The sequence below is a fragment of the Centropristis striata genome, chromosome 12 (assembly GCF_030273125.1).
Source record: "Centropristis striata isolate RG_2023a ecotype Rhode Island chromosome 12, C.striata_1.0, whole genome shotgun sequence".
NCBI lineage: Eukaryota > Metazoa > Chordata > Actinopteri > Perciformes > Serranidae > Centropristis > Centropristis striata.
The window spans coordinates 32211632-32236884 of NC_081528.1; the positions used below are offsets into that span (position 1 = coordinate 32211632).

The window sequence follows — 25253 nt, forward strand, 5'->3', positions numbered from 1 at the left end:
CAAAAGAATAAATTAGTCCAGAAGCTTCTGTTCTCTTAGAGTTTACAGCCCATACAACCGCAATTCCAATAAAGTTGAGTTTCCTTGTAAAAACAAATAAAATTGAGTGCCTAAAATTCAGAATTTAGAGTGGATATCTACAAAAGATTTATCAGTTTGAACATAAACCATCTTTGTGTTATACATTTTCGATTTAATATTTAGCATTCTGTTTTATATTTTAAGACAACAACCTAGCTTTTTGGAAATGAGGGTTGTAGTTGAAACCTTGTTTTGTTTTTCTGATTTTTTTCTGTTTTTATTGTAGGGTATTGAGAAGAGACAATTGAAATCTTGTCATTTCATAAAAATATTTTCTTTAGGTTTATATTCATTTTTGAATGTATCTATTTAGCCTACTAATAGTGTTTTAATTCCCTAAATGAATGTAAATATGAATTATATATAATGCATAAAATATATATTAGAATTGAAGCATCTGCCTAAATAATAAGCATACATGGTTGTGGAATACAGGGTTGCAGTATTCAATTGTGTTGAATTATATCAGTGGTATTTTGTTCTCCCAAGGTACATATAATAAGAAAAATGTAATCCTGCTACACAATTGCTACAATTACAAAAACAAAAGAAGCTGGAAACCACTGGCTTAGAGGATTTTTATGATGTAAAGAACATGGTGATACGACTTTGTGGCGATCACTTTAATCCCAAAAAGAGTCCTGTGGTAAAACATGTAAGCGTGAACAAAGACGCTCTATTCAAGATACATTCTCGGACCAAATTATTTATTCTGTAAAGTGGTTGAAACAAGAGGTTTGGGGACAGATGCAAGGCATGTTTGTAGCCACAGTTTTAGAAGAAGAGTAGCCTGAAAATGATACAAAACAATCTATAAATTAATGTTGATGACACAGTAAGGCTGTTTTGTGTGAAATGAATTCTGTATGAAAATAATATACACGTGTGCCATTCCTCTTGTCCCCTTTTCTTTGTCACAGAAACAAACTGTTAGAAACCTATCAAGTCTAAAAATATGGTACAAAAGCTACACACACACACACACACACACACACACACACACACACACACACACACACACACAGAAACTGAAGTACAGTGAAAGCATCTTTGCAGTCATCTCTTGGAACAAATGTAACACAGTATCCCGTCTACTTCACACAGCTTGCTTCCTACGACCCTTTAGAGCTGGAACCTCCAGCACAGATGTCCCAGCCGATCAATGTTTTTATGCAGGACGCTGTGAATCGGTGCCACATATCTCGCCACGTCACCGTCCCGTGAGAAATCCCTGCAGAACAGCCCCTTCTCTGAGCTGAAGACAAACTTCTGGGGCATGGGCCCATTGCCTCTCACGTACTCCCACACAGCAAGGAGCAGCAGCCTCACCTCGAAGGGCGTGAGGAGGGGGAAGGCTTCGTGGACGTTGGCCAGCACGGGAGGCAGGAGCTGGCCCTCTCCCATGCAGGACACCAGGAGGCAGGAGGCCTGGAGGTGCCATGGGGAGTCTATGGAGGTCCCCTCGCGGGACGACTCCCAGTGGGCCAGCAGAGTGGCGAGGAGGCCTCTGAGCACGGCTGAGCAGTAGCAGAGGGCCGGGCGTCCGGCTGCCACCACCTGCAGCAGAGGGAAGAGCACCGGGTGGGCCTCGAAGCAACGGCGAATGTGGATGTCTCGCTCCACGGTGGTGCGGGCGTGTTCCTCTGGGGGCCAGGACAGCTCCCCATTGGCCACATCTGGACAGACGCTCTCCACCAGTGTAACTGCAATGACCTTGGCTGCCTCGGCATTGATGGGCAGCGGCTCGTCGGGGTCAGAGGGCGGACGTGAGCCGTTGAGACCAGAGGAGCTGCAACACTGGACTACGACAGCCAGCAGAGTCTGGATGTTCTATAGAGAGAAGACAATGACAGAGGCACATTTCAGCTGTAGCATATCAATAAATACACAATTTTAGTATCTTTAATCATTCTCAGGTGTAGTTGAGATAATAGTCACATGCAGCAGGCAGTTCTGTAACATTGCATGTTCAAAATTTACACCCACATAGATCTACCTCAACCCAATATATATATTTCCTTTCAAATGTTGGCATGAAAATGTAGTTTTAAGTTCAAACCGATTAAAAAGACTGCTGAATTGAGCAGGGCGATTATTTGCTTTTGGCTTTTCAACAAGAAAATTGAGATAAAATTATTATTGTGCTGCATTCCTTTTTACAATGATGCTCTCATTTTTTTTTGTGTGTTATAAATCCAGCTTCTTTACAGCTGTGTGATTTCACCTGTTTTTTTTTCTCGTGTTACTGACCAGAATATATTGGACATAGTTTTCCAAAAGTATGTTTTTATTTCGATATTATATATTTTTATTTATCTTTTATATTGAATTTACATTTAGTAGATTAGATTTTGATCCAATTAATTTGTATTAATATGTAACATTATTTATTTAAATTGTGATTTAGATTTTTTCCATAACTGAGGATACTTAGTATCAGCTGCTCTGCTGTTATCTAGTAGACTAGTTTGCTTCAAATTGAGCCAAAAGTTCTCAAATTGTGCAACTCACCTGCAGGATCCCCGATGGGTCAAGCAGCTGTGTTTCAGTGCGGACCTTCAGCCCCTTACCAATCACCCCGGCGTGAAACACAGACCACACACTGCCAGAGAAGTTGACGGTGGTACCGAACCGACAGTTGATATCCAACAAAGAGGCTCCGATGTCAGGAGACACAGATGGGGAAGGCAAAGGGGCACCAGACATGTCTGCGATCTGCCCTCCAAACAGGCCAGCATTGCCTTTATGTAGCGCTCCCTCAACCAGCTGCTGGAGGACCGCCTTGAGAGTGAGCGGAGAATACGCCGCAAAACGGGACAGCAGCAGGACTGAACAGTTCACCGCCTCCGCTGCCTGTCCACTATCTCTCCCCACTTTGCCTGCTTCTCCTCTTCTCTGCAGTGCCAGAAAGAAATAGGTGACGGCAGCACGAGTGAGCAGGAGCAGGTGTGCTGGGGAGGAGGTGCGAGGGAGCGGGCTACAGGACAGGAGGCGCACCGCAGCATGAGACACCGCCGGGTCACCGTGGAGGAGAAGTGGGCCAAAATCATGAAGGTGTCCTGAGACCGCAGAACCCACTTGGACGGCCATGGAGGAATGAACTGCTGCTGCTCCTCGTCTCTCTTCGTCTTGACTCTGGATGGCTGCGGCCAGGTTGAGCAACAGCTGCCTCAGCTGCTTAGGACCCAGAGTGTGTGTGTGGATCTGGGCCACACAGCGAGCTACAGCGGCAGGAATGAGTCCCGCCATGCAGGAGGAGAGCGTGGTATGTAGCTGCCAGGCCAGAGCCAACTCCTCTGGGTTGCGGGCCTGGGTGAGGAGCTGGCAGAGGGCCTCAGTGGCCACACTGGGACCCCCATACACCGAGAGCAAACACAGCAGCTGGTGCAGCCAGAGGTGGCGCTTTCTTTCCAGTCGCAGCGTCTCGGCACAGAGCTCACCTACGTGGGTCTGCAGCTCCTCCAGGAAGGGGATGACCCTCTGTAGCTGAGAGGAAGCAGAGTGATGGGGCTTGACTTCAGCTCCATCCGAGCGGTTGAAGACAAGTTTGTGGAGATGCAGAAGCAGCATCTGGAGGAGACGATCGCAACCTTCTCTGACACCTTCATGAGGGGAGGGCGTAGGGCCGGAGATGATGACAGAGGCCGGGGTCGCCGTGTCTGCCAGAAAACGAAGGACACGAGACCCTCCTGTTGGGCTCTGGCTAATGAGGTGGACAGCCAGGCCCAGCATGTTATCCAGCTCCTCTCTGGGGAGGCCCTGCAGCAAGGCCTGCAGCTGGAGGAGGACAGGAGGGCGAAGCAGCTCCACCAGCTCTGCAGACACCGCACCAAAGAGGTTGGGGGACATTGCAGCGAGCTGAAGCAGAAATGGTACGGCAGCACAGCGGAGCTGAGGGGAACTCTCCCAAGATGTTGAGGATGAAGTGGGAGACAGCGGGCTCGAAAGAATCAGGCTTTCCTGAAACATCCTGAGCAGCTCCTTCCTGATGCTGTCCGAGTGGTGCACTGCCAGGTGTCCAAGGATTCCCACCACTGAGCCGATCTTTGGCACTCTGCTGCCTTTATCCACTCCTATCACCATTAGCCCCTGGTCCTTAGCACCATGAGAGCAGAAGTCCTTGAGTCCACACGCCAACACTCGGCTGATGATCGTCCCCGGGAAGGCGGAGCCGATGTGAGCCACCACCCAGTCAAAATGCGGCGAGTGCTGAACTGACGTGTCCAACAGCGCATCCACGCACGCGTCAGGGCACCAGGCCAGCATGGCGGCCAAACACTGGGAGTACGCCTCCATGAGGGACCGGGTGGCAGCGCAGGACATCCAGAGCTGGAGCAGCTCGTTGAGGCTGGAGGAGTGGGGCGCCACCCTGCGGCCGGCGTGTTTGCTGCTCAGCTGACCCAACAAGTCCACGGCCCAGGTGGATACGAGAGGGGCCCAGGCCCGAGGGTTGAGACGGATGAATTCTGACAGCACGCCATGGACCTCCTACAGACAAACAGAAATAGTTAGGACCATTATTAATTCTGTTGAAAAAAACGTTAGAACTTTTGGACGAAGTTTGCAACTTTTACTCGGTCACAAATGTGCCACTTGATCTTGACACCATTTCAGAATAGGAAACTCAAAAAGAAACAATGCATGAAAAAATCAGTCAAAGTAAAACAGAAAGATACTCAAATTTACAGATTTACCCTCATGTTGGCCTCAGAAAAGCAGCTAATCCCGATAGTTTAGCAGCTGGAACATTGTGAGATTTAGCATTTTTGCTTGAAAGATGCTTATAAAGGGGGATCATTATCATCAAAATAGTCAATAGATTTTCTTTTGATCAACCATTAATCTTCTAAATCTAATCTAATCTAGTCCTTTCAATCATTTCATGACTTTCCAGGTTTAAGGTTTAAGTTTTATTTTATGTGTGTCACTGCACCTGTATGATGTCCTCCAGGTTGGAGTTGACCCCGGAGCTGGCATCACCTTCTGTCTCCAGGTTGTGCAGGAAGGCAGAGACGTGTTCATCGTACACTCCCCTCAGATGCTCCAGCACCGCCCCTCGACAGGCTGGCACTGAGCGCAGCAGGCGCACGGCACATCGGGCGTGTTCGCGGACGCTGAGCTTCCGGCCCTGAACGGTGTCAACGCCACTGATGAAGGACTTGATCTCCTGGGAGAGTTCCTGAGCGCTGGAGGAAGAAGAGTGGGTGATGAAATGATGAGCAAAGTGGGAAGTTTAGCATCCACAAGCAGAAAATTCTGAAGAAACAAACCTAAAAAAGAAAATGTATACCCACATCAATAAATATATTTTTGACCTTTTATGTTACCAGCTCTTCATATTGACTTTAATTATATTTTTTCGTAAAAGATTATTTAGTGCTTGTAATTTCCAGAGTAAGGGATCAACAGAGGACTTATTTAGCTATTGATGGCAAGTGAAAACAAGAAAAGACTGAACAGACAGCCTTTAAATTTGTTTCTAAATATGGTCAGGGTGAGAGATTTCTACCCGTCTTGTGTAAGACGCCTGGAAACAACAAAGAAAGATGACAATGGAATTTTTTCTTTTAAAATATTAAAAGATTTTTGGTTTCCAGTGACTGTGTAAATGAAACACCAGCTTATGTTGAAAAAAAGTAGTGTAATCAAATTAGAGCCTGACCAATACTGTATTGTTTGGGGCAAATGCTGATATTGATAATTTAGCTAATAAAGTTTATTTATATGCAACATTACCATTGTACTTTATGTTATAACCAATAGGCCGAATAGGCAGTAGTTTGGTAAGTGTTGATTTATGTTTCAAAATGCAAATGTTACTATTCTTGACTCCAGCAGTATTTTACTACAGAGACTTTAAGACCTTTTTCTCTGTGTTTAAAGACAGCGTAGGTCTGACATCTATAGGAGCATATTGGACAACATTTACACAATACCAATATATCTGCCATAGGCCAATTTCTGTTGATAAAATGGGCTCATTGATATATCGGTCGAGTATATTCCTAACCTTGGGGGAAAAGTTTAAATAAATCAAATAATAATGGATATTTAATTAAATGAATCAGACTGAGCTAATCCTGTCAAAACAATTAATCAATGAAAAAAAAGTTTAATCTTCTCTTGATCGACTAATCGAATAACAGACTTATAGACTCCACAGAAAAAAAATGGAATGTAATCAATTCTTGGTTGCATAGCAGCCATAACATATATTCCATTTAAAACTTCCAAAAAATATCAACATGTTCTGGACATTGCTGGAAAAAAAAAAAAAAAAAGCTTTTCTCCAACTGATGTAACTTAAAAGTATATGTGGGTGTTGGTCAAGACAAATAACCACCGTAAAACAACATTTGGTGCTCTTACATCTTGTCACGTGAATGTCTTTTGTAAAAACTCTTTCATAGAATACACGAATAATCGATTAACTGAGTAGTACTCGATGTAATCCTGACCTATTTTATTAAATTAGTCACTTTCGACATGAGCTGGCTCTACAGTAAAGTGTAGGAATATATAGACGTCTGACCCACTGATCTTCGTACAGTTAACTTTCACACAGCATGTACTAAAGTGACTTTATGTAGTTGTTGAGGGGGAGCCTGACTCACCTCAGGGCTGTCTGCGCTGGGTGAGTGTGTGAGCTCTGCATCGCTTTCAGCGGACTCCCGTCCAACACCACAGACATCGTTTGATCTTTTAACATTAAAGCGTTACATTAAATCCTCCTTTTCGGCTGCGGGGCTTCGACGTGAACGACTGTGGCAGCTTTTTGTTGTTTTCTCTGTCTAATTTCAGGACAAATATACACCGAAAGGGCGCTCCAAAGCCGGAAGTTAGGACTTCTTCGTCGATGGACAAATGAGCCGCTGACTATGACAGCTGACGTCACTGGCGACACCTAGTGGTAGTTAGGTGGATTTATTAATTTATTGATTAGACATTCACCTTTATTGATCCCCAGCGGGGAAATTGAGCAGTATAACTGAAAAAATGCATACATGTATGGAAAGCAAATTCACAATGGGGAAGTACATAAACTTACTACACATTATTTCTACAGGTTACATTTTTTGTGTTGACGTTTTCTCTTCTGATTATTTATATTTATGCTGCTGTTTTTGACTTGCAGTACTTGTCTTTATCTCTATTTAGAATTTTTCGTACTTTGTACTTAACTTATGTACAAATATACCACAGCAAATTCCTTGCACGGTAATAAAATAGATTTTGATTGTTATATAACCTACTCAAAGCATGTTAAAGTGACAGTGGTGCTATGAATAACAGCAGCGTCAACAGGACTATGTACACAGTGAAAACCAGGGCGATAATTAATATGATTAATTAGTGTTTGCCTATGATAATATAATATCATATTTACATTATATTACATTGTAATACAGAGTATGGGATGTACTTGGCCCTTCCAGTATGGACTTTTACACTGTTTCAAATCAAATCAATAAATTGGGATGCGATTATGATAAGAAAAAAGCTTAAATCACCTGCTTTTTTTATTAATTAGAAATTAATTAGAAATCATTAATTCAACATTTTTATTGCCGACTTTATTTTAACATATAAATAAGTTGCCTTGGCATAAAAATAAAGAAAAATTAAAATTAAATTAAAAATTAAAAATAAGAGATTAAAGAAAATCGCTATCTAGTTAAAATATAGAATAGACATTAACAATTAACATATGTAAAATAGAGTATGTAGAATACATTCTGAAATAAAGAATCGCGAAGTATATAAAATGATAAATGTTTTCCCTTTAAATTATGCATTACTTGATGTAAAATAATTGTTTTAATATGACAGTTATTCATTCTGTGTCTTATTCTGTCCGTAAATATAATTTATTTTAATAAATAATGATTTTCTATTCCATGTATTTATAACTATTATTATTAATAGTGGTGGTAGTAGTAGTTGTGGTGGTGGTGGTAGTAGTAGTAGTATTTTACTTGATTTAATTCCCACTCATATTTTTTTTTAACTGTGCTGTTAATATGTGTTACGGTTAAATGTAGCCAGCATGTTGTATGACGCTTTTATTCTGAAGGTCAAAAGCTGCAGATAAACAGAGCAACAGAGCAACCATCAGCTGATCGCTACCGGCTGGTTTTTTGGTGTCGCCGTCTTTGGTGTCGCCGCTGCTTATTAAAGAGCTGCGGACATTATATTTAAAGGTACGTGGAGAGATTGTTAAACCGCCTTTATAAACCGAGCCGTGCTGTCCACTGCGGATCGTGTCCCCGTGATGTTTTGGTGTTTCACAGCTGATGTAATGCCACGTTAGCTTCAGAGCTGCAGCAGTTCAAGGCGTTTAGATGGTGTAAACACTGGAGCTAATCAATAGCTGTCGGCTAACTTCATACGTCGTCGTAGCTTATTTTGTTTTCTCAAACTTCTTTAAAGCTGGGGATTTATCTCGGAGAGTCTTTTTTTCGATGATGAAATTACCCATTTAATTTCACTGTATTATAGGGGATTGACAGTGGAATTTAAATGATTTAAAATGTAATAATTAAAACCAGCTGGTCTGTAGTTTGTGGTGCTGTTGAACTGATTAACATTGTGCTGACAGGCGTTTCTGTTATTAGGGCAGACAAACTGAAACAGAAACTGCTGTCAGGACAGTTCAACAACACCTCAAAGTATAACCTCCAAAATGATCATGAAGTATAATCAACACTTATCTTAAACAGTGAAAAACGTATTATAACCTTTATGGAAAGAGGATTTATAACAGGATCTTTGTATTAGATTGCATCAGTTTTACCACAGAACTCAAAAGCAGAGTAAAACACTCGTTTTTCTTTTACTTTTCTTTGTCTCTCATGTGTTAATATTTGGTCTATACAATAATTTGTTCCTGCAGGTGCTGAAAGTTACCCAGAGAATCAAATCAGTCAAAACCAGACTGAAGTAACACAGACATGGCCCCGACACTGGTTAGTATATTATTATATAGTATATTATTATATACTTGATCAAAACATAGAAAAATAGGATTTTTTTCTGAGCTGTTTTGTGTTCTATTATAACAGAACATATTAATCAGAAAACTGCTTGGGGGGGATTTAAGAAAGGATGTTAGCCATTTATTTTATTTTTTATTTCTCCTTCATTTAAATGGTCAGCAATTGGTTGATGTTGAACATACAGTACTGATGTTTATTTGGCTATATATTATTTTAGCTTTTTATTTTTTTGTAATTATTTAATTTCTCAGTTCTTATTTTTAGAATTGGTTGAAAACACAATGCAGTGTATGTATAATAATATATAATATTCTTTCATTAATTTATTTGTTAAAGAAAGCAGCCTTAGTACATCTATATAAAGAGATTGATGAAAAATTGTTGCACAATCTAAAAAAAAAATGGCTATTTTTATCCTAGCTCAAAAATTTACTCTGTCAGCGCCTCCATCGGCCAACAGTGGATTTTTTTTTTTTACCCTTTTAAATCAGCATTAGTCTGAAAAATCCTATATAGGTCAGGCATAGTGTCCAAGGTACTGTTGTATATAACATTGCAAACATTGACAAGTCAGTTTTATTTATAGAGCCCAACACAAGTCTAACCTTTTTTAAACCGGGAGAGTCTGCTCAGGTCCAGTGCAGTTGTTGCCAAACAGTCTGTTGCAAAGTCAATTATTTTTTTCTGTCTGTTTCTTTTTTTCCAAGTATGATGAGAAACCAGAGGTTGGGGACTTGATTGAGATCTTCCGGGGCTCCTATCAGCACTGGGCTGTGTATGTTGGAGATGGCTTCATTGTTCACATGGCACCACCCAGTGAGTCCCCGCCAAAACACACACACACACACACACACACATGCATTACATAAGCCCACAAAAGTAATGTGTGTTTTTCCTCGTTCTTTCCCTCCTCTTCACTCACAGCTGAGACCCCGGGTGCAGGCGCCAACAGTATGATGTCTGTGCTGACGGAGAAGGCTGTGGTGAAGAAAGAGGAGCTGTGGGACGTGGTGGGAACCAGCCAGTGGATTATCAACAACGGCCTGGACAAGGAGTACAAGCCCCGCGAGGCTCACATCATCGTCAGGGAGGCGAACGCCAAGGTGGGCAGTGAGCTGCCGTACTGCGTCTTCAGGGAGAACTGTGAGCACTTTGTGAACGAGCTGCGCTACGGAAAGGCTGAGTCAAGACAGGTCAGTGGACACCTTTATTTCCATCACTCTTTTTGGGCTGAAAAACAGAAAATAGATTTAGCTCTTGTAATCTGTTTGTAAGTATGAGATAAGTTTAGTTTATTTCATTAGATGAGTAGCAAATTCCAAAAAAAAAACCCCACAATGGATTAAACTTGTTGTAATTGTGCTCTTGTAAAAGAGACCTGTTTTATTGATGAGGGGCAAAAGGTATCTTTTTTTTCTTAAAAATTATTATTATTATTATTATGCCTGCACACTGGTGACAGCTGTGGCTGGACGCATCATGTAGTCAGTTTCTCATTCTCGAGACTGGGATATTTCAGGGATGCCTGGAGGAGGTTTCTTTTATATTTCGCACAGACGTCCATTTGGATTTAAAGATAAAGATTGTCCAAATCATTGTGATCTCATGAACCATGTTTTTCTCTATAACTCAATAATTCATACACACAGAATGTAATTTATTTTTTTATATATATATACACACACACACACACACACACACACACACACACACACACACACACACAAGGATCAATCATTATTAAGTGATAATATTTCATATCCAAAAGCTCAAAGATCAACTGCACTGTGTCCTCATTATGTTCTGCAAAAACACCTTTCTGGCCATTATTCAATACAATAACTCAGTTTTTCCACTGTTGGATAATGAATTGGTGTCACAAATCTCCACCTTGAAACTGTGGTGATTGTATACATTTTCTAAATAACAGGGTTGAAGATATTTGTGAAGCATCCAATTGAAGGAATTTGTAGCTTCTTTGCATCCATATTTGAAGCACACTGTCTGCTATCATGGCTACATATTTTCACCTCTATTGGACAGTTTGACAGTGAAAAAGTAGTACAGGAGACGAGCAGAGGGAAGCTGATTCCCTGGCCTTTCTTCTTCTTCTCCTAAATTATAATAGCAAAGGGGATCTTAGTGGCATAATGAAATAAGTTCTGATATGTTTCTGATAGTTGTGGATAATCTGAATGGAGTTTTGAATATGAAGAAGACCCTGCTCACTAACTAAAAGTTGTCTGTGTCCCTCCTCAGGTGCGTAAAGCAGGAGAAACCGCCATGGTTGCAGGCGTGGCTGCAGTGGTCGGTCTGGGGATCGTGGCGCTGGCCGGCGCTCTGTTTGGAGGCAGCAAAAAGGAAAACAAGAACACACAGTGATTGAAGTCCTGAGTCGTCTTCAGGGACTTGATGAACGAATCACCAGCAAAGCCTAACTGGTACAAATTGTGATAACTTACAGAAAACACTTAGTTTGTGTCATTTAGCTTGATTTGTATCTTGCAAAGTCAACTTTTACCTCCATCTGTCCCTCATGCCTTCTTTGGCTTGAATAACATAGCAGAGCTGGTTGGTGCGGGATCAAGGCCCTGTATTTTTCAGACTTTTTAAAATTTCTACTGACACAAGCACAAACAGTATTTCCACTAAATAAGTTGCCAAATTGAAATGTTTAAATGTTTTAATATAAAGATTTTGAATATTAATATAGATATTTTTTGGGATTGTGAGAGATCAGCAGTTCTTTTCTATGGATACAAAAAAACAAATGTTTCTGCTGCTAGTTGCTTATGAAGAATGTTCCATAATTAAAATAAGCTAATGATGAAGGATATTGTTAAATCTCACATAGAAGCCATGCTACTTGAAATGCACTACAGTAACAGTACCTTAATGAACTGTGGGTCCTGGAGTGAAAGGAGACATGTGGACTGAACTCATCAACACTTCTGCAGTTTTCTTAAGACGCTTTATTTCTAATGAGTTCCCACATTAACTAGAATTCATAACACTTTGTCTTCCTCTGACATTTGTTCGTAAATGTTTTGAATAAAGAATAATTTGTGTTGATTCCGATTGTGTCATGATGTTTCCTCTCACTGGGTCGTACTACTCCAAACCATATGGGCTCTGTCATTTTTAGTGGCCATAATCTAATTTTAACTGGACACATATTCCTGCTTATATTTGCATCTTTGAGCACATTCTTAGAAGCACAATATAACATAATAAAGCCACCTATTTACCCTCGAATACTCAGATCTCGTCTTTTCATTTAAAATATTTTTACATTAAATCTGTCTGCTCTGCTGTACGTCTCTGCTTCTTTAATGATTTTATTTTGGCTTCTTTTCCTCAGTCAATGAGCTCCAAACTCCTAACAAAGGGGTTTATTTTACCTTGTGCGAGCATGCACACCTGTCCAATCCTTGCATTGGAATTATATGCAGTTATAATAGCGCAGATTGTGGTGCTTATTCTGAGCTAACAATGATGATTCTTAGTTTCCAGTAATTATACACTACATAGTTGTGAATATAATATTCCACTTCTGCCAACATGTCCCTCAGTCCTGCACACCTGCCCTTTAAAATACAGAGCTCGGTGATTCTTGACTGCCAATTAATACAAATCAATGAAATTTAATTTGTAGCATTTTGAAAAGAAACCACAATCTCCAGAATCAGTGCAATGTAGGTCATCAGCAAATCAGAAATGTAAAAAATTCAGATAGTTGTATTTTCTACTGAAGAAATGATCCACATTGAGGTCTGCTGACGTTTTCACCTCTGCTGTACATGTAGAAATCTCAGATCACTCCTCCCATCCTCCTGCATCAACTCACTAAATTCTCGGCTCACCTTCGCTGAGGAGGAAGAGGACTACAGCCTTTATATTTAAAGAAGCAACATACATTTATTTGACTTATATTTATTTTTTGAACAGCTCACATGCTACATGATTTGGATTCTCAGAATAAGGTTGCATCCAGTCTTTCTCAGTCCACCTGAACTGAACACAGCTCAGTTCCTGACAGGACCAGGGGCCCGCTCCATAAAGTGAGTTTAACAAATAACCCGGTTCCATAGCGCAAATTCAACATAGTTCCCAGCATATTTTTACCCCCAAGTAACTGAGCTTGGACGATGTTGAATTTGCTTTATGAAACTGAATCCACTGATAATAAGTCAAACCAAAATGAGCCTTTGATGAACTCGCTTTAAGGAACAGGCCCCTGAACGCCCCACACCAGGACTTCAGCTCCGATGGTGATGCCTGTTGATTGTGTCTGTACAGCATCTTATATGGCGAGTAACACCAAACCTAACACCATATCCAGCACAGACAGGAGATATGGGGGGTCACACTGAAAGGTTTGATGAAAACACAGAATCTGCTGGTGGGAAGACACTTCAGGTTAAAACTTTCTGTTGAGTTGTAGGAAGTGATCATACAGAGCAGATCTGCTTTAAAAAAATAAAAGGCACGAATAAAAGAGTAAAAGGAACTTATAGGGAACTCTTTTTACCCTGAACACACCCATAGCTGTCAACAATGACTTAAGGGTAAAGCTTCTGTGTGATCTGCAGGTTTATACAGGAACCTTAAAAAAAGATTTCAAAATAAAACTAATTTCATAAACCCTCCAGTACAGCACTACTAGGACACGCAGGAAAAAGGCATGTAAACACATAAATTGATTTTTCCCTTAAAACCAGTTTACCAGCATCAATTAAATTACTTATGTCCATCATGTGTCTGCAGTGCATGTGGAACATTTAGACCCTTTTTCGACCAAAGCAGTTTCAGGGCCGGTTCGGAGCCGGTGCTAGTTCTCAGTTGGTTCAATTTGCGAACCAGCACTGAACCTGTTTGCTTTTCCACAGGCTCTAGAGCCACATCGTCACTGTTAACGTCTGTATATGTCTCCGCCCTCTCGGCAAGTATAATAACAACGGCAGACCGGTTCGCAATTGGGCAACGGCCAGGACTGGCTTGGTGGAAAAGGGGGTCTATAGACCTGGAACCAGTCCAAAGTGTCACTTGTTCAGTAAAATACAGTGTTGAATGTGCAAAGTAAATTCTGTGCCATGAAACCTTTTGTCAGGCCACACAAATACACGAGTGCATGCATGGATTGATTTTAAGTCTTTAAATCTGTAAGTTAGTGACAGCTGAACTAAAACATTCATATCCACTGTATGTGTGTGTGTGTGTGTGTGTGTGTGTGTGTGTACACTGAAAAACATTCAGTATAATAATAATAATACGTTTGCTTCGGAAATTCTGTTTTATACATTTCTCAGCTCTTAAAAAAAAGTGTCATTTGTTTTTGTCATTTTAAGACAAGATGCATCTTTATATACATTTACTTTACAACTGCAACTTCATGAGTTATGCGTTTTAAAAATAAAAACTAAACAGAGAGGGGCATTTTGTGTGATCAACTAGGGCTGCTGCTCTCTGCCGCTTTTCCACTTTTCTGTCTCCGTTTGATTCAGCTCTACCTTCCACAATAATGCATTCAAAAAGCACTGGATAGTTGCTTTTTCACCTATCTGTCAGTTCCTGAAAGTAGAAAGAGCTGAGAGAGTTCACAGTACTTTCTTCACTGCAAACACTTCTTTCCAGTCCTTTGATTGTGGAATGTCAGGCCTCCTCCGATGCTCTGGGTCCGGTCGATGTGGTCCATGTTCCTCCGTCACCACCCTCAAACCTGTATCAGCATCCCCGTCAGTCCAGCTTGCGTGCGCCCAGTTTGAGAGGACCTTTAGCAGCTTTGCGCTCTGCCCTTTTCGCCTCCAGCTCTTTCCTCCTCTCCTCACGTTTCTTCTTGGACAGCTCGGCTTTGCTGAGACCTGGTTGACAATAAAGGACATAAGTATAAGAAGATTTGAGCATGAGTGTAGATACAGGAGAAGTTCAAGTGAAGATTTTAAGACATAATTAAAAGTGGTCAAGGGATGTTATAGATAAAGGCAGTGCTGTTTAAGTTCAAACCTTACAATAGCATGCTCAATGTCAGCCAAACAGGAGAAATAAACATGAACATTTTGCAAGTATTTTGTCAGACCAGGTAGTATGCAATTTCCATTAAAATTTGATATTTTTTGACTGGAAACTGTCACTGTTGAGTAGACTATTGAGTTTTTATTTTAGTGTTTTCATAAAACACAGTGCATGTGCATCAATATCCCTTGCAAGATAGATTGATGATCACGTTCACTAGCTGCAAACAGATGCTCATTCATGTTCAATGAATGCAAGCCCATTCACAACACTTGATTAAAGTGATTATTTCTGATTCTGATATGGGGGGGGGGGCAACTTACCCTGGTTCCCATCTACTGACTCCCAGCTCTCCTCAGCTCCCCAGTCTCCTGTTGCCTCTGCAGCCCAGCCATCTCCAGTCTGAGGAGAGAACACAACACACACTTCACTGTACTGTCAAGATATTCCTGACTATTACATTTCTCACATTCTTCTCACAAACTTCATGTTTTCTTGTCCTACATATCAACTTCTTTTTGAGAGAGTGCAGTATTTTTTACATAATTTAAAGCAAACATTTTTTTGCAATTAGGGAAATAAGCTTGTTGGCTTTCTTGGCAAGAAAATCACTCAAGTATGTACAGTAGTGTTCAATATAATAGCAGTCCAATGTGACTAACCAGATTAATCCAGGTTTTGGATCCAATTGCCCAATTGCACAGCCTTAAGAGCGGCATATCACAAATGCTGGGTCTTGTTGGTTTTCTGAGAATCTACTGCACCTCCTGGTACCTTGTTTGCCATGTAGCAATAAAAAATATACTAAAAATCTGGATTAATCTGGTTAGTCACATTGGACTGCTATTATTTTGAACACTACTGTATATTCAATCACTATTTTACACAAGGATGCATATTTTTTACCCCTATTGATACTTCTTTTGTTGCATTTTTTGCTGTTTCACCACTGTACAATTCACATCTTCTGACATTCTGTTTATTAAAAATCTAAGCAACACTAATTTAATCTGCCCATTTCCCTTCTTTTTGCCTCCCTCCCCCTGTTCTCACCGTGGGGGCAGCGGCGCTGGCTGCATTTCTCTGAGACACGCTGGCAAACAGATCATTTTGACCGGCCCCCTTGGCAGCTGAGCTGCTGCTGTCCCAGTTGTACTCGCTGGCTAACCGCACCCCTTCGGGCAGGGGGACCGTCGTGTTGGCCAAAGTTGTGTCTGTGTCCTCGTCCCCCCAGTCGTTGCCCCAGCCTTCCTCGCCCGCAGAGCTCTGACCCTGCCCTTCCTTCTCATTGGACCAGCTGTCATCTGCGTCCCAGCCTGAGCTGCTCCAGTCAGCGCTCTGCTTCTTCACCGCCATGGAGGACGACGACCGGCTCACCTGGACGATTGAAATAAGAACAAATTTAAAGTAATGTTCTAAAAAAGCTATTTGTATCTATATAGAGATCACTGGCGTCAAGTTCTTGAACTCCATATTATACAAAATATTAATTGATCCAAAATAAAGGGCGCTTACTCCTTTGTCACTGGCCTTCTTTTTGGATGATGCCATCCAGTCAGTGTTCCAGTCATCTGGATCATTGTGAGCCTTCTCTGGATCCTATATGAGATTTGAAATTATAATAACAATTAATACAGATCATAACCTTACATTTATGTGTATCAACTTAGCAGAGTCAAAAGTATTGCACCCTTACCTCCAAACTTCCCCAGTCCTCCTCTTCATCCCAGCGGTCTGCTATTGGCTCATCTTCATCGCCCGTTACTTCATGAGACTGTGATTGGTTGGCACGACTGGAGGCAGCATGGTGAGGGACAGGAGCTTGTGGAGTTTTATCTTCAGAACCTCGAAAGAATAAAACAAGAGATATAGTTCCAGATATAGCACATGCCACATCAGTAGCCATTTTAAAAAACAGATTAAAAACCAATCTTTTTTCAACAGCATTTGGTTGAACTGTGTGTGCGTGTGTGCATGTGTGGTTGTGGGAGTGGGTGCACATGTGTGTGTGAGTAAGTAAGTGTGTATGTGGTGAATATGGCATAGCTTGTCTACCTGCACTCTTCAATTAATTTGTAATTGATTTTTTCTAATTGTTTGTTTTCTGTTGTTTTGTTTTGTTTTTTAACTGTAATTATGTATATCCATTGTGAAGCACATTGAGTCTGCCTTGTGCATGAAATGCGCTCTATAAATAAAGTTGAATTGAATTGAATTTAGGACGTACCCAAGTTGAACTTTAACAATGTTTTGTTTGCTGCTTTGATGATTTTTTTAATAGAGTCAGTCCAACAATGTAGTAGGGGTAAAGGTAATCAGATGTGAAAACCCTACCAGTTGCAGGTGCTCCATCTGTGGCACTGGTAGGGCTGGTGGCATTGGCGGGCTCGCTGCCCTCAGGTCCTGCACCCCCCTCTGTTCCTGGAGCGTTACGGATCAGCTTAGAAGTTATAGAGGACATGCCTGTCACGGCCCAGCCGGCCCAGCTGGAAGAGGCACCTGGAGCCTGAGCACACGACCCAACATCCTTCTCTGCAGGACGAACAGGAGAGAGAGTTTCTTGTTCAATTTTTGGTTTAATTTCAGAAATTAAACTGAAAAACATGAGTGGATTTATTCAGCTACCGATTTCGGAGCCAGTTGAATGAATATTGTTTTCTCCTCCCCATAAATTGAGCATGACATGTAAGTATGACGCATGTTATCACTATTTTTCTTGCTGAATGAGACTTAAAGTAGAGAGCAGACTCTGGTGCTGATTGCATTTTGTTTGTTACACACCGATATCAGCCAGCTTGGTGGGGTCTTCTGACACTGTCTCCAGCTTGGAAAGAAAACTCTTGATGGCTTTGAATGCCTGACCAGGAGAGAGGCAGGAAAACCATTTTGAGCAGAAATACAACAGTATATTCTACTGTAGACAAAAAAACAGGGTAAAACAAAGGTAAAACTGAATACAAACAATTGGTATCACAAGGCAGCTAAACTCTGAAGCCGATCATTGTTCTTAAGTAATCTTTAGATTGTTATGTATCAACAGCACAATTCTGGTAAATACTCTTTATAATAGATGTATTCAATATTAAGTAGATATACTGTGAGGCAGAGGCTAAATAATTCATGTTAACCCATTGCGGCCTGAAAAACCGCTGGACGATTTTAAAATAAGCCTCTAATTTACTGGAAATTCTGGAAAAAAAGTGTGAACTCTTCTACTAAATAATAGATTTTTCAGCCTCTGTAGAAATGAAATTCAAAAAATATTTGAGAGCTTATACAAATACTACAAAACGACGTAAACGCTTTCCAGGCTTCAGTGGGTTAACAGCAGTGACTTTTGCTTTAAAATACTGTATATTCACAAATCTCCATTAGTCTTGTGTACCTGGTCCCTGACGCCCTTATCAGGGTCAACAGTAATGGCACAGAGGGTGGGCAGGATGCGGGCGGCGATCTCTGTAATGCTGTAGAAGTTGTGTGTGGCAGCGAAGCCCAGTACACCAGCGGAGCGTGAAGCTGGGAAAGGATCTTTAGTGGCTCGTGAGAAGGCAGAAATCAGTACACGTTGTCGAGTCTGTGAAGACAGGCATGAATAATTTCTTCCATTTGAAAGGTTTCTTTACTGAGCTTTGGTCTAAAAGTTTCTTGATATTGAATGAATTGAGTTTTGCACAGTGGTGCGGGTGGACTTTACCCCTGCGTTGAGGTAGGAGGCGATCTTGCCCAGGCAGACGGTGGTGTTGCACCGGATTGGGCCTTGCTCGTCTCGGGCCTGCAGCCGGGCGAAGTGACGCATCAGCTCCTGGTTCAAGTTGGCCTCATTCAGCTTGGGAGCTAACAGCAACATGGACTGGAGAATGAGAGGGAGAAACATTAAAGTTATGGCTACAGAAGGCCTCCAGTACACAGTGATATGTAATAACCACTCATCATTTGTGGTTAGGTTTAAACATTCAAACTACCTTAACAGTCTGTTCTCTGATGGCAGGGTTGGTGTCTGTGAAGCCGTGAACAACGTGAGGGAAAATCTGGGAATTGACTGCTGCCTCATTCAGATACTGAATGAACTGCTCCATCTGAGACAGAGAGAGGAAACAATGTCAGAGAGGGGGATATAATTATTCATCATGATGATTTTTACATTTCATCCTTCTTTTAACTGTATTTTTCATTTCTTGCTTGATAGCAAATGGGAAAAATGAAACAAAATAAAAACATAACCAATATGTAAAGAGAAAGAGCTTGTACCTGCTGCAGCAGTCGTATCCTCATGGCTCTGTCTGTCGAGGAGAACATCTTCACGATAACAGGGATGATCTTCTGTTGGTACTCTTCTGCTGACAGGAACTTCCCCACCTGGCAGACAGAGGGAGAAGAGGTTTTGGAAATTTATTTTTTCTAAAAGTACGTAGAGGTATAACTACCAAATGATAACATATTTAACCCATTGACGCCTGAAACGCCTGTAAAACCTCTGGGCGATTTTAAAATAAGCCCCTAAAACCTGAAGTTTTTCTGGAAATTCAACAGAAATGTCAACGCTTCTACTAAATAATAGATTTTTCATCCTCTGTAGCAGATAGAAATTAAATTCAAAAAGTATTTGAGAGCTTATACAAATACTACAAAACGACGTATCCGCTTTCCAGGCTTCAATGGGTTAAACAAGTTCTATGGATGTCATACTTTGACTTTGAGATGGTTTTGTTCATGTTTCATTTGTAAATAATCAGAGGCGATTGGGTACACGGTCTGGTGTTCAATTAGTGAGTTGAAAGATTCACCTTGAAGAGCGGTGTGAGGACTACAGCGCCTGCGTTGCCAAACTCGAAGGCAGTTAGCAGCTGAGGGAGGACTTTGTGTTTACAAAAGTCTTCAGGGAAGGAGTCCAGATTTTCACTCAGATCTTGGAAGAACTGCTGTTTCTCAGCTGGGTCTTTGATCTGGAGAGAGAGAACATTTGAATTCCACTATTATTATAATCTGTTTTTACCATTATTTGTGGTTATAGCTTCCAGTACTACTGCATCATCAAATTACACAGTTAAACATGTATTTATGCAGTTCTGCTGACCTGTATCTCCTCCAAAAAAAGGTTGCTCTCTACAAAGCTGTTGCTGAGGAATCCTCCTGGGGCCCTGCAGTTCTGCAGGAAGCGGGCAGGGTTGGGCCGGGCTCGAGGGTTGGCGCCCACCAGCTCACAGTAATGAGGGACCAGAGCCTTGGGAATCTGTGGGCACAAAGAGGACACAGGAAAGAGAACACAAGCCTGTAAACAACAATTCCTAATGGCACAAACAAAGATTTCTTTTAGCAGTCACTGAAACCATGACAAGTGGTTGATTACATTACTTGCTTGAAGGCAACAAAGACATGTGGGATTCATTCACGCAAATTCGATTTGACAATGCCGCTTCCTTATATGAGCAGAATGTCTTCTTTCTAATGCTAAGAAACAGTTCTGTACAGAAAAGGTCACTGAACACAAACTGACACACTTGTAATGTAATCTTATCTTAATCTGTATAGCCTTGGGTTGAAAAATCTAATTTTAGACCCATTTTTTAAAACCCTCCGTAGTTTTGAAACTAAGGAATGTATAATTTACAGAGATCGTATTCTTTTAAACATGTGGTAGCAAATTTTTTTAGGTATCAATGTGTTTGACAAGCTTAAAACCCATAAAAACAACATGGAATAAATGACAATGGTGTTGCAATCGCACACAAAAAAAAAGATGTTGCGGTGTTGTACCTTTCCCAGCGAACGAAGGGAGGACGTGCGAGGAAGTGGCCCGTTGAACACCTCCCAGATCAGGCAGCCGAGCCGCCAAACCTCTCCAGCCCTGCAACAAACATTCACCAGTTCAATACAAACGTTTCTACAGAAAAATAGGCTTGCTCAAGATTCATGCCTTTCAATTTTTTTTTATTTTTACATCTCTCTCTAACCATTTCTCTCCGCTGCTATTGGGCATCTCTGGTGGGTCGTATTTTTCCATGTCTGGGTAAACAGCCTTGGGAGTAGGGAGTGGGACCCCACTTGGGTCACCCTGCTCAGGTGCCACATGATCGAGGGCTCCGATCTTCCACTCGCCAGCTCGATCCACAAAGACTGCTGATACACCCAAGTTGTTATGAAGCAGGTGGCAGTCGTTGACCAGGAAACTCAGAGCTTTCTGTGAGAGGATGAAAACAGATGAAGTGGAGTGAGGGCTTTTAGAGAAAAGGCTTGCCAGGAAGTATCAGATGGCGCTCCCTCCTCTCCTTACCACTATCTGGTGGAGTCCCCAGGAGACCTCCAGTTCCCCCGATCCGCCCTTCTCTGCCTGGGCCTTTAGGTGGACTGCCAGGGGTGTCACCTGCTCCGTAACCAGGTACAAGCTCTTCTCTGTCTGTGAAACAACCGCAATTTCAAAAAATCAACAATAATATATTTTGTGTATGCAACTATTGTATCTACCCTATATCACCAGCCTTACTGCAAAAATAATTAACCCAATGGCTAAATTAAAGTATTTAAACTAATATTAAAATGGTAACAAAACAAAATTTCAATTGAATGGCTCTAAATGTTAATACGGAATTATTACCCAGACCCACTAAACTGGAGTGAGTAAAACAAGGCACAGCCCTGAACACACATTAGCATTTAGAAGGAAGTTACCAGAGGTAGGAATTATACTTATCTAAGTAGTTTTGTAACTTCCCAGTTGCTGCCACATTTCAGGAAGTATAATACGTAGGTATCCTCAGAATTATGAATATGCTACCAACAAACAATCAACAGTCAAATTTCCCTAGCTGATATATTACATTTTCAATTCATTCTTTTAGCAAGAAATGCAATTTTAGGATCTTGTTGAGCACAACTGATAAAAAAACAAAACCAAAAAACGTATGTATGGCTGCAACTAACCGTCGATATCTATTAACTTGCTAATTCGTTTCTCGGTTAATAGATTAATCATTTGTTCAAAATAATGTCATAAAATAGTGAAAAATATCCACCCCAGTTTCTCAAAGTCCAAAGTCACTAAATATCTTGTAACAAAGATGTTTAGTTTAATACAGTATAAAAGAGAAAAGCATGAAATCATTATACTTGAGAGGCTGAAAACAGCATTTTCTGCAATTCTTGGATGAAAAGTTACTTAAATGATTAAGTGATTATCAAAATACTTGGTGATTCATGAAAAGTAAATTATTTTTCTGACTAATTGTTGCAGCTCGAGTTTTATTTTGTAGTACACTACACACTAAACCTATTGTACAAATACAGTATTAAAAAGGACTATATTGGTATATTCACACTCACCTCTATCTGAACGTAAACATGCAGAGAGAAGCAAGATGGTGGAGATGATTACATGACAGTTACAAGACAAAACAAGGTCACTCACCATTTTGTAACATGTCACTTAGCGAGCTGAGTGACATTTTTCTCAGAACATTTTGAAAGAACGGCAGTATGTTTAGAGCTAAAGATGGGTACAAACGACACAGAAACACATACCTCCAATCCATCCACATAAGCCAGGATGTTAGGGTGACGCAGGGTCTTCATACGCTTGAAGGCAGCCTTGGCGAGCTGGGTTTGCTGCTCTGTGCCCTGTGCTACCTCGTACACAAACACTGACACTGGCTCTCCATTTGTCTGTGGACACAGGTTAATTAAACAAGTTAAATGACTCGCTCATATAACCCTTAATCCTGTGAACCCCACCAACCGCTGGCAGTATAAAAATATTACAGTCCTTGAATGGATTATAGATAATGAAAGTTTCCATTAGAAAAAGTAACCAGAACAAAGTTTAAAATTGTGATATTTCTGTCAAAAACATTGCCAAAAATAAACTGTTCGGAATAACTAAATACTGTTAAAACTTTAAATTGTCGCTCCTCAGTGAAACTGGGAAGCCATGATTGATTTTGCTGAGACAAATGGTGATGTGACAAATATCCACTGAAAATCGGACAGGCTGTTTTTAAAAAGCAGAGATGAGAAGTTGCAAGTAGAGGTTGTAAAAATGCAAATAGTTAAATATGTATAGCATGTACAAAACTCAATTTTTCTTCAGAATTAATGACACACATTTCAACTTGTGAAAGTGGTGTATATATAAATCCCATCTTATTCTAATTTTCGCAAAAAAAAGATTTATCAGAGAAATTCAACTAGAATTCTTCTTTTTTTATGATTTATGGCATTATAACTGTGTTATAGTCCACAACAGACATTTTTGAGTTGTTCCCACTTCTAGCCATGATTGTGCTGATTCCGTAGAGGTGCAGGACTTATATATTGCAGTGGCATACAAGGCCACAGTGAGTAAAATGCAAAAAGAGAAAAAAACACCCTGAAAGTATTCAGTTCAGAGGGTTTAAACATTGCCTTATTAAATGCTTATAATCTGCAGTCACATCAAGATGGAACAGTGCAACAATCAGTTTATCAGTACAGCTTATGGTATCGCCCATGATTATCTTATCTTAAGTAAATGAAAATAAAGATGCTGATAACAGGAAGCAGGTGCTTGGTTGTCTTTATCTGGCCCTGCAGGGATGATGATGACACCGACAGTACAGATATAACCACCAGGACTGTCGGTTATTTGAGATGATGTCAAAGATGAGGGATAGCACATTTATTAATGTCATTAAAGATGAGCTTTATAACGGTTTCAGTGACAGTTACTAAATCGTCTTAAACTAGGTGACGTGGCGAGAAATACGTGTCTGTGTCTCGGAGTAAACAAAGCCTGAGCCCAGTCCGTTAGCGAGAACTACCGACACACAAAGCAAACAGAGGGAAAATAAATAAGCACTGACATTCAGTATGTGAGAAAGAGGGGAGACACACAGACAGATGTGGCGTGTAAACACGCTATTACAGCGCCGTACTTCGTCTCTACTGGCTAAATAAAATTAGCGAGCAGACCGAAGCTAGCCGGCTAAGTGACAGGCCCGGATAACGAAGCTAACTCAAGCAAAGGTTTGTCTCTTCTACCTTTCGCTTCCCGCGGTGTAAACTCCATATTCCAGACTTCTCCTGGCTGTCTGGCAGAATTTCATAAGCAAAGTCTTTAACAGGATCCCTGGCGAAAAAGGACCACATCTCCTCTTTCCTCCACACCTCATCAAACACACACACACACTGCGGCTGGAGAACTAAACAGACTGCTGGCTAGGAGATGCTAACTAGCATTACGGCACGGACGGAAAATTGCTCCGTGTAAACGTTGTTTCCGCACATTGGTTCCGCAAGCAAGACTGTTACCTTAAAATCACCCTGTTCAAATAATCGCCTAACTCATTTTTTTTCAAGTTTTGCAGGAAACAAAAAAAACTTCACCAAAAGTGTAACATATGACATTTATTGATCATTTCACTCAAAAAGGATGTAACAAAGGATGGCTATTGGTATAGTAATAATACTGTGTGTAAATTATGTAACTTAAGATAAATAAATTACTTAGGCAATTTTTGAACATGCCTTTGTGACTGAAGCAAGATATGGTAACACTTTATTTTGAAGGTGTCTACATAGGAGTCACACAAGTCTGTCAGAAACATGACATGACAAGTATCATGAGCATCAATGTAATTTCAAAGTGTCATTAATGTTTATGACACATCCCATGTCACTCTAATGTAGACACCTTAAAGTGTTACCAATATTAGTGTCAACAATAAAACATAAAATAAACTGATAACTAAACAATCTCCCTCTAGCTCTTCTTTGCTGGGTTCTTATCTGATGCCTATGAATGTGGCAAATTGTGGCAAACACATGATCTGATCAACTGAGGATGGAGGCGATTTTACCATAGGTGGCCGGCGTCATGAGGAGATGATGTAGGCAAAAAAAACCCAAACAATTTTGACAAAAAATGACTTTTATTACATTACATTTACATTAACAGTGTGACGATATCAGATTACCGCGACCAAACGGAAGTCACGATAACAATATTATTGCAATCAGTGCTGGAAAAGGTATTCAGATCTCTTACCTTAGTAAAAGTACTAATATCATACTGGGAAATGACTTGACTACATGTAAAAGTCCTGCATTCAAAACTTACTGAAGTAAAAATACAAAAGTTTCAGCATCAAAATGTTCTTAAAGTATCAAAAGTAAAAGTGCAGATATCATGCAGAA

General features: G+C 40.7%; 3 protein-coding genes across 3 annotated transcripts; 1 reads left to right on the forward strand and 2 right to left on the reverse strand.

Annotated features, from left to right (window-relative positions):
* Positions 1–645: 645 nt before the first annotated feature.
* On the reverse strand, positions 646–6914 carry ints5 (integrator complex subunit 5). The gene is made up of 4 exons (XM_059347038.1): positions 6696–6914; positions 5015–5267; positions 2593–4569; positions 646–1911 (listed from the first exon to the last, which is right to left on the reverse strand). The coding sequence occupies exons 1-4, from the start codon at positions 6788–6790 to the stop codon at positions 1204–1206; spliced, it is 3033 nt and encodes a 1010-aa protein (XP_059203021.1). The 5' UTR covers positions 6791–6914; the 3' UTR covers positions 646–1203.
* Positions 6915–8124: 1210 nt separating this feature from the next.
* LOC131981739 (phospholipase A and acyltransferase 3-like) lies at positions 8125–12149 on the forward strand. The gene is made up of 5 exons (XM_059346170.1): positions 8125–8282; positions 8975–9047; positions 9785–9893; positions 10002–10270; positions 11337–12149. The coding sequence occupies exons 2-5, from the start codon at positions 9033–9035 to the stop codon at positions 11457–11459; spliced, it is 516 nt and encodes a 171-aa protein (XP_059202153.1). The 5' UTR covers positions 8125–8282; positions 8975–9032; the 3' UTR covers positions 11460–12149.
* Positions 12150–13004: 855 nt separating this feature from the next.
* On the reverse strand, positions 13005–24259 carry scyl1 (SCY1-like, kinase-like 1). Its single transcript, XM_059346169.1, has 18 exons — positions 24099–24259; positions 22605–22745; positions 21361–21483; positions 21041–21267; positions 20844–20934; positions 20164–20319; positions 19874–20032; positions 19338–19445; positions 19052–19165; positions 18784–18939; positions 18475–18663; positions 17871–17946; positions 17424–17621; positions 16786–16934; positions 16605–16688; positions 16143–16466; positions 15413–15491; positions 13005–14938 (listed from the first exon to the last, which is right to left on the reverse strand). Exons 1-18 carry the CDS (start codon positions 24204–24206, stop codon positions 14814–14816), a joined length of 2607 nt encoding a protein of 868 aa, XP_059202152.1. The 5' UTR covers positions 24207–24259; the 3' UTR covers positions 13005–14813.
* Positions 24260–25253: the final 994 nt, after the last annotated feature.

Bases quoted from the DNA above. Each gene is read 5' to 3' on its own strand.
- ints5 (XM_059347038.1), bottom strand. From the start codon at position 6,790: ATGTTAAAAGATCAAACGATGTCTGTGGTGTTGGACGGGAGTCCGCTG. The intron at 4,570-5,014 runs GTGCAGTGACAC...GTTTGTCTGTAG, and splicing joins ACCTGGAGGACATCATACAG to GAGGTCCATGGCGTGCTGTC. The intron at 1,912-2,592 runs GTGAGTTGCACA...TTCTCTCTATAG, and splicing joins ACCCATCGGGGATCCTGCAG to AACATCCAGACTCTGCTGGC.
- scyl1 (XM_059346169.1), bottom strand. From the start codon at position 24,206: ATGTGGTCCTTTTTCGCCAGGGATCCTGTTAAAGACTTTGCTTATGAA. The intron at 19,166-19,337 runs GTACAAGCTCTT...TCTCTGTCTCAG, and splicing joins GGATACGACTGCTGCAGCAG to ATGGAGCAGTTCATTCAGTA. The intron at 18,664-18,783 runs GTAAAGTCCACC...CTGTCTTCACAG, and splicing joins CCTCCTACCTCAACGCAGGG to ACTCGACAACGTGTACTGAT.
- LOC131981739 (XM_059346170.1), top strand. The intron at 9,894-10,001 runs GTGAGTCCCCGC...CTTCACTCACAG, and splicing joins TGTTCACATGGCACCACCCA to CTGAGACCCCGGGTGCAGGC. The intron at 10,271-11,336 runs GTCAGTGGACAC...GTCCCTCCTCAG, and splicing joins GAAAGGCTGAGTCAAGACAG to GTGCGTAAAGCAGGAGAAAC.